This window comes from Colletotrichum fructicola (assembly GCF_000319635.2).
Source record: "Colletotrichum fructicola Nara gc5 chromosome Unknown KSG_Nara_v1_contig03, whole genome shotgun sequence".
Taxonomy (NCBI): Eukaryota; Fungi; Ascomycota; class Sordariomycetes; order Glomerellales; family Glomerellaceae; genus Colletotrichum; species Colletotrichum fructicola.
The window spans coordinates 127,423-141,002 of NW_027094053.1; the positions used below are offsets into that span (position 1 = coordinate 127,423).

General features: G+C 52.2%; 4 protein-coding genes across 4 annotated transcripts; 2 read left to right on the forward strand and 2 right to left on the reverse strand.

The window, feature by feature from the left end:
* Positions 1-2,223: 2,223 nt before the first annotated feature.
* CGGC5_v004786 (uncharacterized protein) lies at positions 2,224-2,655 on the reverse strand (the record flags this gene model as incomplete). The annotated part of the gene is made up of 1 exon (XM_032026194.1): positions 2,224-2,655. The coding sequence occupies one exon, from the start codon at positions 2,653-2,655 to the stop codon at positions 2,224-2,226; it is 432 nt and encodes a 143-aa protein (XP_031893205.1).
* A 1,894-nt stretch (positions 2,656-4,549) lies between these two features.
* Positions 4,550-6,598, reverse strand: gatA1 (Glutamyl-tRNA(Gln) amidotransferase subunit A 1; the record flags this gene model as incomplete). The annotated part of the gene is made up of 1 exon (XM_032026418.1): positions 4,550-6,598. The coding sequence occupies one exon, from the start codon at positions 6,596-6,598 to the stop codon at positions 4,550-4,552; it is 2,049 nt and encodes a 682-aa protein (XP_031893203.1).
* A 1,419-nt stretch (positions 6,599-8,017) lies between these two features.
* On the forward strand, positions 8,018-8,617 carry CGGC5_v004788 (uncharacterized protein; the record flags this gene model as incomplete). The annotated part of the gene is made up of 1 exon (XM_032026530.1): positions 8,018-8,617. One exon carries the CDS (start codon positions 8,018-8,020, stop codon positions 8,615-8,617), a length of 600 nt encoding a protein of 199 aa, XP_031893208.1.
* A 643-nt stretch (positions 8,618-9,260) lies between these two features.
* Positions 9,261-9,914, forward strand: BIRC7 (Baculoviral IAP repeat-containing protein 7; the record flags this gene model as incomplete). Its single annotated transcript, XM_032026643.1, has 2 exons — positions 9,261-9,834; positions 9,889-9,914. The coding sequence occupies 2 exons, from the start codon at positions 9,261-9,263 to the stop codon at positions 9,912-9,914; spliced, it is 600 nt and encodes a 199-aa protein (XP_031893209.1).
* Between the last annotated feature and the right edge of the window lie 3,666 nt (positions 9,915-13,580).

Here is a 13,580-nt window from a genome sequence, read left to right on the forward strand (position 1 = left end):
AACGTTCTTTGGGCGCCGGACAAGGGAGTGCCCAAGCCCCAAAGGAGCCGAGGGAAGGCCTAGTTACTGTTAGTACGGGCTAAAGGGGGACCAAAGAGGCGGCACAGCGGGGGCTACGGGAGTCAGGAAAGGTGGTGGACGGCACGGCACACGGGAGTCATGTTGGTTTGCGTGGTGCTTGTGTGTAGCTTGCCCTAGGCACGCACGGTAGTGGGTTGTTGAAGGGTTTGCTGAATTGTCGGTGGACGGACGATACAAAGGATTCATGGGACGGACATGGGATGGCGATGGGACGGACATGCGTGCGATGTGTCATGTGCTCGTCCGCCAACAGACACGTTTGCATGTTGCTTTTCCCCTCTACTTGGGCTGACGGGACGGCGGATCAACGACGGCACAGATGGATCATGCAGGTACACGGCGCACCGCTCAGCGGGAAACAACGCAGAGAAGCAAGGAAAAAAGCCGCGGACGAAACAGAAGGCCTGGAGTGAGCGTGGGAACCTGACGCCACGCGGTTCCAGCCCTGACGCTTGACTCGGCGCGGAACAGTCGGCGGGCCACCCGCAGAACCGGACATGCTGGTCCATCCAGTCGGAACGAGAGAATTCGCATCCAGAAGCCTTGGAGCAGCCACGACAACGTAGCTTTGCAGCGATCGTCAGGGCGGATTTCTCAGAAAGATGCGGTGCAACCGTACTTTGATACCAAAGGAAGTAGACTTTTCCTCAGAAACCGCTCCCACTGGTCCACGGCAAGTCCCACAAGGCTCCAAGCCTGGGCGCCTTTTTGTGCCAGCTGTTATTTTGCTTTTTCCTCGTCAAAAGTTTCCAAGGAACCAAGACACCAGGTCACTCTTCCTCTTCCAAGTACCCGAGAACAGGGCACACGGCACAGCTGAGAGACTTGGTCGCGTGGTACTCCCCGCTTCCTCTGCCCAGTTCTCCCGTCCCGCCGCCAGCTTCCCACGCCGTCAGCCGGGCAGAAAACCACTCGTCCCAGCGGTCCTGATGGATGCGTGACGGCGCGTTGGCGTCATGTCGGCAGCTGGCGATGGGTCTCACGACGTTCTGGCCAAAAGTGCTTGCAGCTGTATCCATCCAGCGGAGATGGCCGCTCTTCGCCAATGGGATGAGCCGCATTGTAAGAGGGCGCAGCAAAAATTGATAGGCCGGTACTTTTATGTAACGAGAAATGTCTTACAGTGGCGTTGCTCAAAGGCGGCAACCGGTATGCAACCGGTAGAACGCCAGGATCTTTTCGATTCCCCTCACGAGAATTTTGCGATTTCATTGTCCATTGTCAGCCTGCAGGTTTTTCTTCTCATAGTCGCTCGCAATAAGTCCGAAAGATCTCACAAATTGAGCGATTTTATGTCCGTACCTTTCCCGACACTGGCAGTTGCCGAGACCCGTGAGGAGTTCTAGCCTCTGGGCCGCTTCGGCTTCCCAAGATCCGTCCCGGCAGCGGAGATGCCTCCGCCGTGCGGTCTTTTGTTCACCATGATTCAGTCGACGTCGGCAAATATGCTTTTGAGCGCATATTAGTCACAATAGTTAAGATCTTGGATCGGGCAGATTGTTCACCCGCTGGATGCATGTGATGATGCTTAATAAGTTCTTGTTCATGAATCTTATGTCATCCTATTAGTTAGCCTGGTGGTACATACATCATGTCTGTCTCTTAACATCAGCAACTACGAGCGGCGACGCCCGCGTTGATGGACAAGTCAATAAGAGCAAACATGCCATTTCCCCGCATCCAGTAGACACCGCATTGTAAGTGACACGCTGCAGATTCAGACGTTAGGATGCGGGGATGACAACAATCGGAAATCCAGAGTCAGAGGTTTCACCGCAGAATGTCTCAAACAAAAAGTCTTGTGTCCCAGTCAGCTGGACTAAAGCGCGGCATCACAGCAGGCAAGGAAGAGATAAGGCACAGGGCTTTCGCCTAAACATGCCAGCTTGTAATTATAAAATCTAATACACCACCCACGACGAAGAGGCCTTCGGGACTTGTGAGTCAACCCTCCACAGCAAGTTCCCTGCAACATACCATGCGAAGGATCAAGGTCATGACCGTATTGCCATTGCGCCATGCGTGGGCTCCATCTCTGAATGGGATTAGTGCTGAGAATCAAACAAAGAGTGCGGGCTTTCGCACCTAGGTCATAAGTCGGTCGAAGCCTTCGCTGAGTGTGACACTGATGTGAGAGGTTCCTCAGTAGATAGGCAGACTGCCCAAAGACCAACCCATGACTGAGTGTACTAGCATGACTTGAAGATCATCCTCTAGGCCGTGGCGCTTCAGAATCTCAGCTAAAACCTGCATGATTCCGTCGACCTTTCCCACGGTCAGGCCATCATAAGAGACGCCGACGGTAAGCGCATTAATACTAGAACCGGTCTTAAGGTCTCCATGAGCCATTGTGGCTATGAGGAGGGACTTGGTTTGAAACTTTTCTTCCAGTTCAGTACCAATATCTTTGTGAAGTGCTGTTCGCACGATGTCGACTTTGTCCCTGATAGAAACAGGGATATTGCCAAGTATGATATCCCATTTGGGATCGAGTGGGAATGATGCTGCAAACGTTCCCATCCAAGGGCCCCTTTCGACTGTCATGACTTGATCTGTGGGGGTGGGGTTGGGCATGGTGAAAAGTCGTGACAGGTTGTTGTTGACTCCCGTCAGCAAAGGACTGATGTGAGGGAAGATTTACTGTAGAGTAATTCGTGGATGCAGAATGGCTGGTAGATGTAGAAGGGAAAGAGTTGTGGTTACACGTGTTGCAAACGACGATATTTATGGTCGTTGACGAAGAACAAACTTTGGATTCAAGCGCTATCAGATCTTGGAAGTTTAAGCGTATAGATTATGGGTTCGTACTGCCCAGATTCTCAGTATAAAGTATGTGTTTAGGACTTATCTGACACGGGAAAGTTGGTGGCGTCGTTTACCAGAAGGTTGGGGGTGGGGGAGAGACACATCCATCCCAAAAGGTGTCAATACATAGATGGATTTTTATTATCTCTATTATTTATAAAGGTGACCAAAAGTCGTCCTCCAAATCTCCACTATCATTCGTACCATTGAATACGTAAATAATAATAATAGAGTTGGTGTTTGGCTTGACACCGCTCAATCTGAGCGACGGATGTGAACACGAGGGCCAAAGCTCCACATCACGTAGTAATTGGATCTTCCAATTTCTAAACTCGCTGAATCATCGATGTCCAGTATTATTGAAAGTCCCATTCAAAATTATCCAGCGCTAAATCACCGTTTCCCGGCATCACGGGAAGTCTCATCCCGAAACAAACAGATGCTCTGGCTTTTCAGTTTGCTGGATCATCTTAGGTCAGTTTCATCACGACATCCTGTCTCATCGAAGACAAGTTGAAAGTCATGTGTAGAAACGTGGCATGCCACAAATCTGTGTATTATCATCCTCGGGTATTGTACGCTAGCGTCGTCTGACTTTGACAGGTAGAATTTGTACAACCACAGTTTGAAGGCGCTTTCGTTCACGCTCCGAGTTCTCGCTTCAACTTGCTCCCTCAATTTTCCGATACTTCAGCCAAGTGGCTTAGTTGGAGCAGAAGGTGGCGGCAATGGTGATCTGGCAGTGTCCAGAGCAGCAGTCGCCGTTGCTGGTGCAGGGCTCTGTTTCAAGAGATAATCAGCATTTGTTCTCGCGAACATCTACGACCAGAAATCCAGCCGTTTTGGGTGACAACAGGAGAGCTTCGAGTATAATTCAAGAATCACTCACTTCCACCAACGGTGCAGCGTTGCTCCAAGATCTCAGCCGCGGGAGCGGCAATGGCAGGAACAGCGGCAGCCAGGACGGCCAAAACAGTGGTGAGGGTAGAGAACTGCATTTTTGCGAGTTGGTGGTGATGAGCGGAGAGAAACGATGTTGGGATTTGATGAAGTATCTTGAGCTTGATCGAGCCTGAACATCAAACTCAGTCACTTGGCGCAACAGTCCATCATTTATAGGCAAACTTGATGATCCCACCGGCGTGAGGCAACTTATTCTCGCGGAAAGCTTCCCAGTTCCAAGTTCACCGCCAGTGGGATATCCTGTCGATCATATCTCATCTAATCTTATCAGATGAACCGAACCCAATGTTGAGTCTGTCTCCAGAGCGGGGTTGCCGGTGGTATATAGCAGTCATTGGCTGCTTCGATCATTCTGCATCAAGACTGATATATCGGATGCTCCTTTGGGATTACTATGATGCATCGACCGGTGGGATACCGAGGGGATGAACCACTCTTATGCATAACCGACTCGGAGTTCCCAGATCTAGCAGGTGCTACCCACTTGCCGATGTCAGAGATCTTGATCATAAGGGTTCTCAAGGAGAGTAGTAGGCCCCTAGTCAGCAGGGTCAGAGAGTTACCCGAGCAGGTAACCGGAAGCGCAAGCGCTAGGTAGCCACAATTAAGCTTATTCAATGATATATGCAAGGATGTTTCCCACCCATCTGTTTTTGAGGAGCCAGTTGTTGGGTATTCTCGGCGTGTCAGAACAACTACATTAATCGACCATGACCAACTGTCCAGCCGATCTTCCATTCGAATTTCTAGCCACAATCACCAACATGATTTGATCTCTTGGAACCTTTCCAGGAGTCGGGTATTTCTCCATCGCAGGTTCCCGCTCTAACTCAGTTTGCCAACGCCACGTGTCCCCATCGATCTCAACCGGGGAAGACAGCTCGCCATTGGCGTATATTTGAATGTTTGCGGTAACCACAGCAGGATCGCTCGCACGAACCGAACCCCTGATCGAAATCTTTCGGATCTCCAGACCTATTCCAGAAACATTCTCTACTTGGAGGATTTCGATCCTCAAGTCCAGACTGACGCTTCCGCGCAAAGATCCCCCGGAAAGCTTTACAACGTCGGTTTGCAGCCGAGGCGTGGCTGGGGGGCTTTCTCTACGTCTTGTCGCAGTCTCATACGCATACGCATATCGAAGAAGATCACTATCGCTCCAGCCCTTTCCTGCAAAAGTCAGGCCAACGGGCATCTTCTTGTCAGATAGAGTCCCCATTGGCACCGTCACCGCCGGCACACCGAGGTGCTTCATCGCTCGATTGCCATTGGAGTACTTCACGCCATCCTGCAGCGTATGCAGCATTGAATCGCGCTTCTCCTCGGAGTCAGCCCTTCCGACGTCACCATTAGTAGGGAAGACGAGGACGTCGAACTTGTTCTCGTCCATCCAATCCTCCAAGTCTCTCTTGCGGGCGGCCTCCAAGGCTACCAACGCTTCGGCACATCCGGGCAAGTCCTGGATCTTTCCGGGCCGCTTGCGAATGAAGTCAATCATCTCCTCGTATCGCACGTGATTCTGTTGCTCGGTGAACTCTGCAGGGTCATCCATTGGCGCAAATCCGGGGTTGATCTTTCGGCTATCCACGGTCTCTAGGCGCGGATAGGCTGGGTCGTTGTTGAACTTGAGAAAATCATCCCACGCTGTGGCAATCATTTGGCATCGCTCGGTATCCATCCACGCGTCTGGCATTCCCGGTACGTTGGCGGCCTGTCCTGGGAAATCCTGCTTGGAGTAGTTTTCGATCATGGGAAAGTCCGTCTCAATTATGGTTGCTCCCAGCGTTTCCAAATCGGCTCGAGCCTGTTCCCACAGTAGACGTGTGGCTTCCGTGCAAACTACCGAGTAGCCAGACGACGTTTGCTTTCCAATGTAGCACCTTGGAACGGCGATGCGTCTGCCCCTCAACGAGTCAGGGTCCATGAGACTGCTGTAGCTACGAGGGCGAAGGTCTGGAACCTGGGGGACAGGAACAGTTGTTTGTTCCCGCCAAAAGTCACCTCTCGGGTTCTTGTCGCCGACGACAATGACATCCAAAACTTTGAGCATATCTGCCACTGACGTGGTGTAGGGTACGACAACGTCACAGGTGGGATACAACGGCCAGAGCCCTCGAGAAGGTATGGCCCCTCTTGAAGGGGAGTAAGCAACGAGAGAATTGTGCGAGGCCGGCGCTCGACCTGATGAGACGGTTTCGCTGCCAAAGCCGATGGGAGCAAACGAAGCCGTGGTAGCCACGCCAGATCCGTAAGATGAGCCGGAAGCGAAGCTAGTGCAGAGGAATTCCGAGTTGTATGGGCTGATAGATCTGCCGTAGAGGCCTCTTTGACTGCCACCATCAGCCATAGGTGGCATATTAGTCTTTCCGATGAGCACGGCACCAGCCTCGCGGAGAAGCTTCACGACTGCCGCGTCGGATGACGAGACTAGGTGTTCGAATGCCGGTGAGCCTGCGGCTACTGTGAGACCCTTGGCTTGAAAGCTGTCTTTGATCGTGAAAGGAATGCCTTCGAGGGGTCGCGGCGGCCGCCCCGAGGCTCGGTAGGCATCTGATGCCTGAGCTTCTTCAAAGATGTTGGGATTGAGGATGCAGATCGAGTTGAGGAGAGGGCCTCGGCAGTCGTATTTTCCAATGCGATGTAGGAAGCGTGCCACGAGGTCAACACATGTCAATTTTGTTGTAGACAGTGCATGTTGCAACTGGCCGATAGTTGCCTCCGTGATGTCGAGAGTATGCAAGACGGTCATCTTGGTTGGTGCCGGTGGTTTCAACCTGAGCAAACGAAACAAGCGATTGCCGATGATTCAAAGGGTCCGAAAATGAAAATGCAACAAGTTTTAGCCTTGAGCGAAAGATTTCTGCCAAATCACCCATTTTATACGGCATCTTGAGCGAGTCTCTCGCGAAGCCCAACTGATGTTAGTGACTGGGAGGGAATGTCGAGACGATGTCGAAGCTGAAGGTGGAGACGAGGGAGGGAAGGTCGAGCCGGATTTGGGAGCGAAAATGCCCAAATCGTGCTAAACACCAGAACCTGCAGCCTCTGATTGGTCAGTGCCGATTCCCGAGTCTCGCGAATTTCCGCGCACCGCTACTTCAACCCGGAAATATCCATCGATATCGGGACGCAGCCCGAGATGCTCGGATTGATCCATGCGGCCGCTTGTTTGACAAAAGCTGATCTGATTGTTCTGCGGCAATTTCAAGTGTGGCTGCGCAGCTCCGTGAAGTGGGCCATTGCATGTCTAACATCGAGACCATCTTCAGCTATGGGGCATGTACAAGATTTTACAGGTTCTATGAAGCATGACTTGGGACCAAATTCACCAAGTCTAAGAATCGTGTGTTAGAAGTAGAGCCATACGTGTAGAAAAGAGACATAGCCAGTTTCCGACAGACGAAATGTCGGCTGCGGCTGTGGTTTCGTGAATGATTGCCTAAGAAGATCCTTCCATTGTCTTGTTCGTCAACGAAGCCTAGATTTTGGCTGCTCACGAGAAGATAACCTATTCTGCGTCAAGTCTTCAGTAACATCAGGTTTGATTACAGCGTGGAATCGACTTTTTTCCGTTTTAGGAAGTAGCAAGTCGTTGCCGTCAATCCACCAGATCGTCGCGCTAAGGTGTCAGCTTGCACTCCATTATCTCAAAAAGGCAACAAGCCTTTCCCATAGCCACATAATTCCTACCGTCTGAACAGTGGCATTGTCCAATCAGCACAAGTCCGAGGCTCTTCAGCCACTGAACCGTCTAGGTAGCCTTCGAACAGAGGTCAAATTACGCATGCCAAGTCTTCAGCTGCCAGGCATGTTCCAACTCGTCGACAGAACAACTCCATTTTATTGACGGCTGAAGTCCGCTTCAGTTCACGTCATCAGCCCTACAGATCACCAACCCTAGTGAATGTCAGCATTCAAGCATCGCTAAGCATCGCTGGCTGTGCCTGTCAGCGGCAACTGCGGGCGCCAAACAGGATGTCTCACCCTGAATAATACCGGTAGATCTTTTATCTGGCAGGTATGCTGACATCGGTGGCTTCCAGGTTGAAGATAAATATTGCCGAACCCCTCCATAAAAGATTCTCGATTTGCAAGACACGACTCACCACCAATTCATTAAATTACCAACAGGCTCTACATCAAATAAGTAGCAAACGCGACCAGCATCATGCCATTTTTGCAGAAGAGCGACGAGCCTCAGCCGACCGGGCCGCCATGCGAAGTCCTTCGCATCAACAAGCGCTTCGGCGGCGCCCAAACGACGATCGACCGCATCGACCTGGTCACTGGCCTCGCGACACCATTCTACATCCTACACAACAATGACGAGAAATCCATTGCCGTGATCCACGCCGATCCCCGCGCACAGCAAATGTCAGATCAGGCCCTTGCAACAGCACAACGGCACTCGCTCTCCTCAAAGATCGATGTTGTCTTTCGCGGCATGCCGTTCAAGATGAAAGGAAACGATTTGGGCATGGGGCACGATTTTGATTACATGGGCGTGCGGTACAGCTGGAGGCTGTCGAGTTGGACGGGCTCCACAGGGACAATTTTCATGGAGGATGCGAATGGGAGGCTGTTGGCGAGGTGGAAGAGGAAGCCTGACGGGAACGGAACGAGCCCGACTTTTGAGGTGTACGTGCCGCCACAGAGTATCGATATGGACATGGTGATTGTGACGGGGTTGGCTTCGATTCAGTATTGGGTTAAGGAGAAGAAAGATACCATTGCAGTAGTGGGGGATCTTCTCGGGGCGTCGTTGTGATGACACACGGAGTTCTAGTTTTGTTTTCCAGTCGTGTTCTCTCAGATGTTCATGGCGACTCGCAACTATTGAAATTAATCAGCAAGGTTTCCGATCTTCAGCATCTGTACTGGATTGCAGAACTGTGGAATTCACGTCAGGTTTAAGCCCAAATTATGAGCACCAGTAGAGTGAGAACAATTCTTGTAGCAGTTGAAAGATCTATCAACATGTTCTTTGAACCTCAAGACATCCACCGTAACCCGTGGTACTTATTACCGGTTTTGAAGCTTGCTTTTGCCAGCATTTTGTCCCATCTTCCTCTGCTAGGCCCCAGAGGTCTTTTTCAGCAAAACGGGAAAGCGCACATCTCGACATTATTTCACAACCTAGGTCGCTCCTTCTCTTCAATACTCCAAGCGGTTAGAAAAAACAGCAAAAGTTTGCTCTTGCCCCTGCCCCTCCAACTCTCGCTCCACAACTGTTCCTCCAGTGTCTTCTTGCCCCAACCCTCTCGCTCTCTCCAACCTTTCACTCCCACAACCACGATAGCTGCGAGCAGACTCTTCTTTTGCATAAACAGTCACTCCTTTCTGATCAACTTCCTACCTCATTACCCATTCAGTCCTTCTTCACGCTCCTTACATTTCGTACAACCTGCACAATGGATACCTATTTCGAGCGCCTGTTCACCTTCCACGCCACGGGCTCCGAGTCTGGCGACGGCGAGGGCATGAAGTGGCCCGTCAACACCCTCCGCCCTGAGGATATGGCCGGTGCCGGATTTTACTTCACTGGCAACGAGACGCAGACGCCCGATAGTGTCACCTGCTTCTCGTGCAAGATGCAAGCCTGGCAATGGAAGCGGAAGGACGACCCGTTTGATGAGCACTCGAGCGGCTCCCCCAACTGCGACTATGTCACCACTGAGCAGTTCGAGGACCGTCACAAGTTGTTCCTCATGAACCGAGAGAGCAAGAAGGCTTCCAAGCAGAACAGCCCTGTTGCCTTGGAGGCGCCTGCCACTCCTCCCGAGACCCCGACCAAGCCCAAGACTATCAGGAAACCCAAACGCAAGATGGCTATGTCGCCCATCGTCACCATCTATGACAGTGCTCCTGCCGACAACCAGGCACAGAATGCAGTCCACCATGACACTGGCAAGCAGCCCATTGAGATTGCCATCACCGCGGGGGATACCAAGTTCACCATCCAGGTGACCGATGTCAGCCCCAGAGGTACGTGGATCCGACATGTTGCTCACTCAATACATCGCTGACATGGAAAAACAGGCACAAAGCGCCTGCGCGTTGACTAGGTCCTCGAAGTCACAATGACTTTCGCTCTTTTCCCCGGTGAATATGAGGCGGACAGTGACAGATCCGCGCCACTTGCTGAAATACTGTCAGTCACACCACAAGACCTCGTAAGGCAAGAACAGCAAGGCTGACTTTTGCTCAACAGGAAGAATACACTTACACTTGCCCACGACGCGATGCAATATGACGACATTGCGGAAGAATATTTGCTGAGATATCACACGCCATAGAACCAAAGTCAGGAGTCGCGGTGTTTCCAGTCCACTTCCAATGAACTACACGGGACCTACACCGGTGATTCGAAACGAAGGGGCTGTGCCACAATTTCTACTTACACACTTGCTACGATCCACAGGACAGATGTTGAGGATATTGAAGGATTTGACTGCACGTGGTTGAAGGATGCGTGGCAAACGGGAGGAGAAGGAAAATCATCCGTCGAGTCACACATTCGAATAGCTTCTTTCCAATATCACTCGCTTCCTAGCCTCAGATCCCCAAACCTGCGTGATGTCGAAAGTAGATGTGGCGAATGGGGTTCGCACCCGTCCCGTGATGTGCGGTGAGACAAGCCCGCTCAAGACCCTCTGCGCAGATGCGGTCAACCTAGGCAGGCGACACTGACACCGCAGGCGGCAGCCACGTTGGCAAACTCACACAGATTACCATCCTCAGTCTTTAAATTTTGCGATTCGAAGTGAAGAAAAGATTCGGAGGGTTGTGGGGTTGCGGGAGCTCACATGCAGCAAACATGCCTTAGACGTCAAGCGACGATCAACGAGCTCACCGACAAGAAGGCACATCTTCAAAAGCACATTGCATACGAATCCTCCAAACAAGACTTGAAATCCTACCCGCCAATCCCCAGGTTTGAGCGACATTCAACCAAGTAGCGGACGCCTCACCAAGAAGCCCGCCGCCCATCCTGCCTTATTCAGCACTTTGAAGTCGGGCTGTACCACACACACTGGCCGCAGACGCGGGGAAGTAGAAATGGAAGTATTTCGTACTAACATACTCTCAGCGAACGAATGACAGAGACCTTCAGCCACTTGACGTGCGGGCATGTGGTGTGGTGCACCGCCGGCCGGGTGCGTGTGGTTTGCCTGTTCGCGCTACAGTGGAACCCGCTGTCAGGCGGGTATCCGTAAGGGCCGGCGGAGTTTTTGGCTGCCCTGCAGTGTGCTTTTGTTGGGTGCCTGTGTGGCTGCGGCGCGGGAGCGGGAGGTGAGGTGGCTCGTGACTTGACTGCCGTGCTGCGGCCGGGGCGGCGATGCGGCGGGCAGATGTGTGTGCGACTGTTTGAGAGTAGGCAAGCTGACAATGTTTGATGATGCCTAGACATATATAAGTCAAAGGGAAAGGCCGTTGAAGAAATTATCAAGATCTGGACGCAAAGAGTCGAGAGAGGCAGTCATCAGAAAAGTCGAAGCCACAAACCATCAAGAAACCATCACAACCACCACCAACAAACGGGAAACAACACACAAAAAAACAATGACGACCGTTAGCCAGACATACCGACACGGACGCTCGGGGCGCAACCCGCTCAGGACAGTCTGGCGCGAGACGTACGAGGTCTGGGACGGCGTCTGCTACGGCGTGGGCAAGGCCTACTTCAAGATCACCGGCAAATGGTGATTGATTGATTGATTCGCGCGCCGCCTTTTTTCTACAGCCATACTTTCGGGGGGGTTTACGGGGGGTCGCAGGCGCAGATTAATTCGCCGAGACGAGATACACGAAAAAAGGGCTGAGCGAGATCAAGCATTTTTGGTTTTCTTGTTTTTTTAGGGGACATCCCTCCCCCCCTTCTTTGACGATCGCGAACGATACGATACGATAGACGGACGGTGCGACGACGCGAATGACGGCGGCGGGACGAACGCTACGCTGGGCAGATGAAGATTGACAAGACGGAGCGTCCACCGATGACGTCGGGCACCAGACAGCAAGCACAGCACACAAGTGGACAGCGACAAAAAATCTCGATCAGCGAGCGACTGAGCGCGACCCCATCAACTTGACACGGACTTGAGGGGCGGCCGTCGTGCTGGCTACCGGGGGAGACCCAGGGGCTGGTGCTGGTCGGCGCATGGAACGAGACGTCGGGTAAGGCGAGGCGGCGACCGGGGATTCCGCTGCGAGGAGGCCGCGGGAGGAGCGTTTGGCCGAGGGAGGTTCAGCGGGACGGGTGGGATGAGGAGCTGAAAGACTGAAGTGCGATGGCAATGCTCAGCTGTGGTTGTTGTCGACGATTTGGATTGATTGAAACGCGGTGATGGAGGGGCGAAACGCGGGTTTGCCAATAATAACAGCGTCAACCCGGGCAATCAGGGGGAGACAGTAGGGACAAACGCGAGACTTTCTCGCTTCAGAGTTTTGGCGGGCTGGGATGAACATCAACGGGGCACAGCACAGGCACTGCCGGAAGTTTGATAAGCAATGCCAGAGATGGGGATGTGCGATGGATTTATTTTGGAGACATGATTACATAGTTTCCCTGTGAAGGCACAGAGACGGAGGATAGATTTAGAAACAAGAAAAACAAGCAATGATGAACATGTCGCCTGGAGCAGGATTGTTGGATGATGGTGCTGCAAGGCAGATGAACAAGTGTCGGTCGGTCCACTGAAAGACCACAATTATTATCGATTCACAGTCACGGTCGTCGTCTCTGCCTTGCACTGAGAACTGGACTGTAGGCAGTGAGTGGACTGGGAGCATGAACATCAAATTCCAGGTGGTGCCAATGAAGGCGGGTGACTTGTCGAATCGGGTGTGCTGGGCCAATTTCGGCTCCACTGGACGTCTTGTTTGGGCTAAAGCGCGTAAATTAACTTAAGGTGGCCCCAAGAAAAGAGAGTTAATTGACTCCCGCCGCCGTCACTATTTTTGTTGGTATTTTATTTCTACAGGCTGCTGCTGCGCACTGTACGTTTCTGACTCGGGTGGCCTGGGTGGGATGGGATGGTCCATGGATGGATGGATGGATGGATGGTGGTTTCGTCGGAGACCTTGGAGGCCGTCCTGCAGACTGCAGTGTGCCTCGTATTCTTTTGGGGGTTGATGGAATTTCATTGTGTTGCTGCATCGATAATCGTCATTCTGCCTGACTTGGACTTGGACTTGGGGTCGTCTGGTCTCGTCGTGATTGCGCTGAACTTTTCGCAAGCTCAAGCCAAAGTCTAAAATACGAAGGACGAGTGTGCAGTAGGGCTATGCGGCTTGGCACAGTAGCGTCGTCATAGAAGAACGAGATAGCAAGTCACCACTTACCACTGACACCAAGTACGGATATAGGTAGCGCAAGACATCGGACCGGTTGGTTCGAGGTTGATGGATGGATGCGCGATGGACGATGGGTGGCAGTTGGACGTGTGGGATGATTGGAGGGGGACGTCCGTGACAGTGCCTGTGGACTGGACCGAGATTGGAATTTGGCGCCAACGGCCCCTCTGTGAATCTCACAAGCACCCAGGCGAGGTCTCCTCAGTGGATGGCGAGGAGTGGCTGTGATGCAGGCCTACGGGAGATCTGGACCGTTTGTCGGCAATGTGTGTTGTGTTGTTGGTCTTTCGTAATGTTTGGTTTTCTTGGTTCGGCCAATGTTTGCATTGCCATTGCATGTGGTTCATTCTGATGAAGTGCCCCCGGGGGGGAGT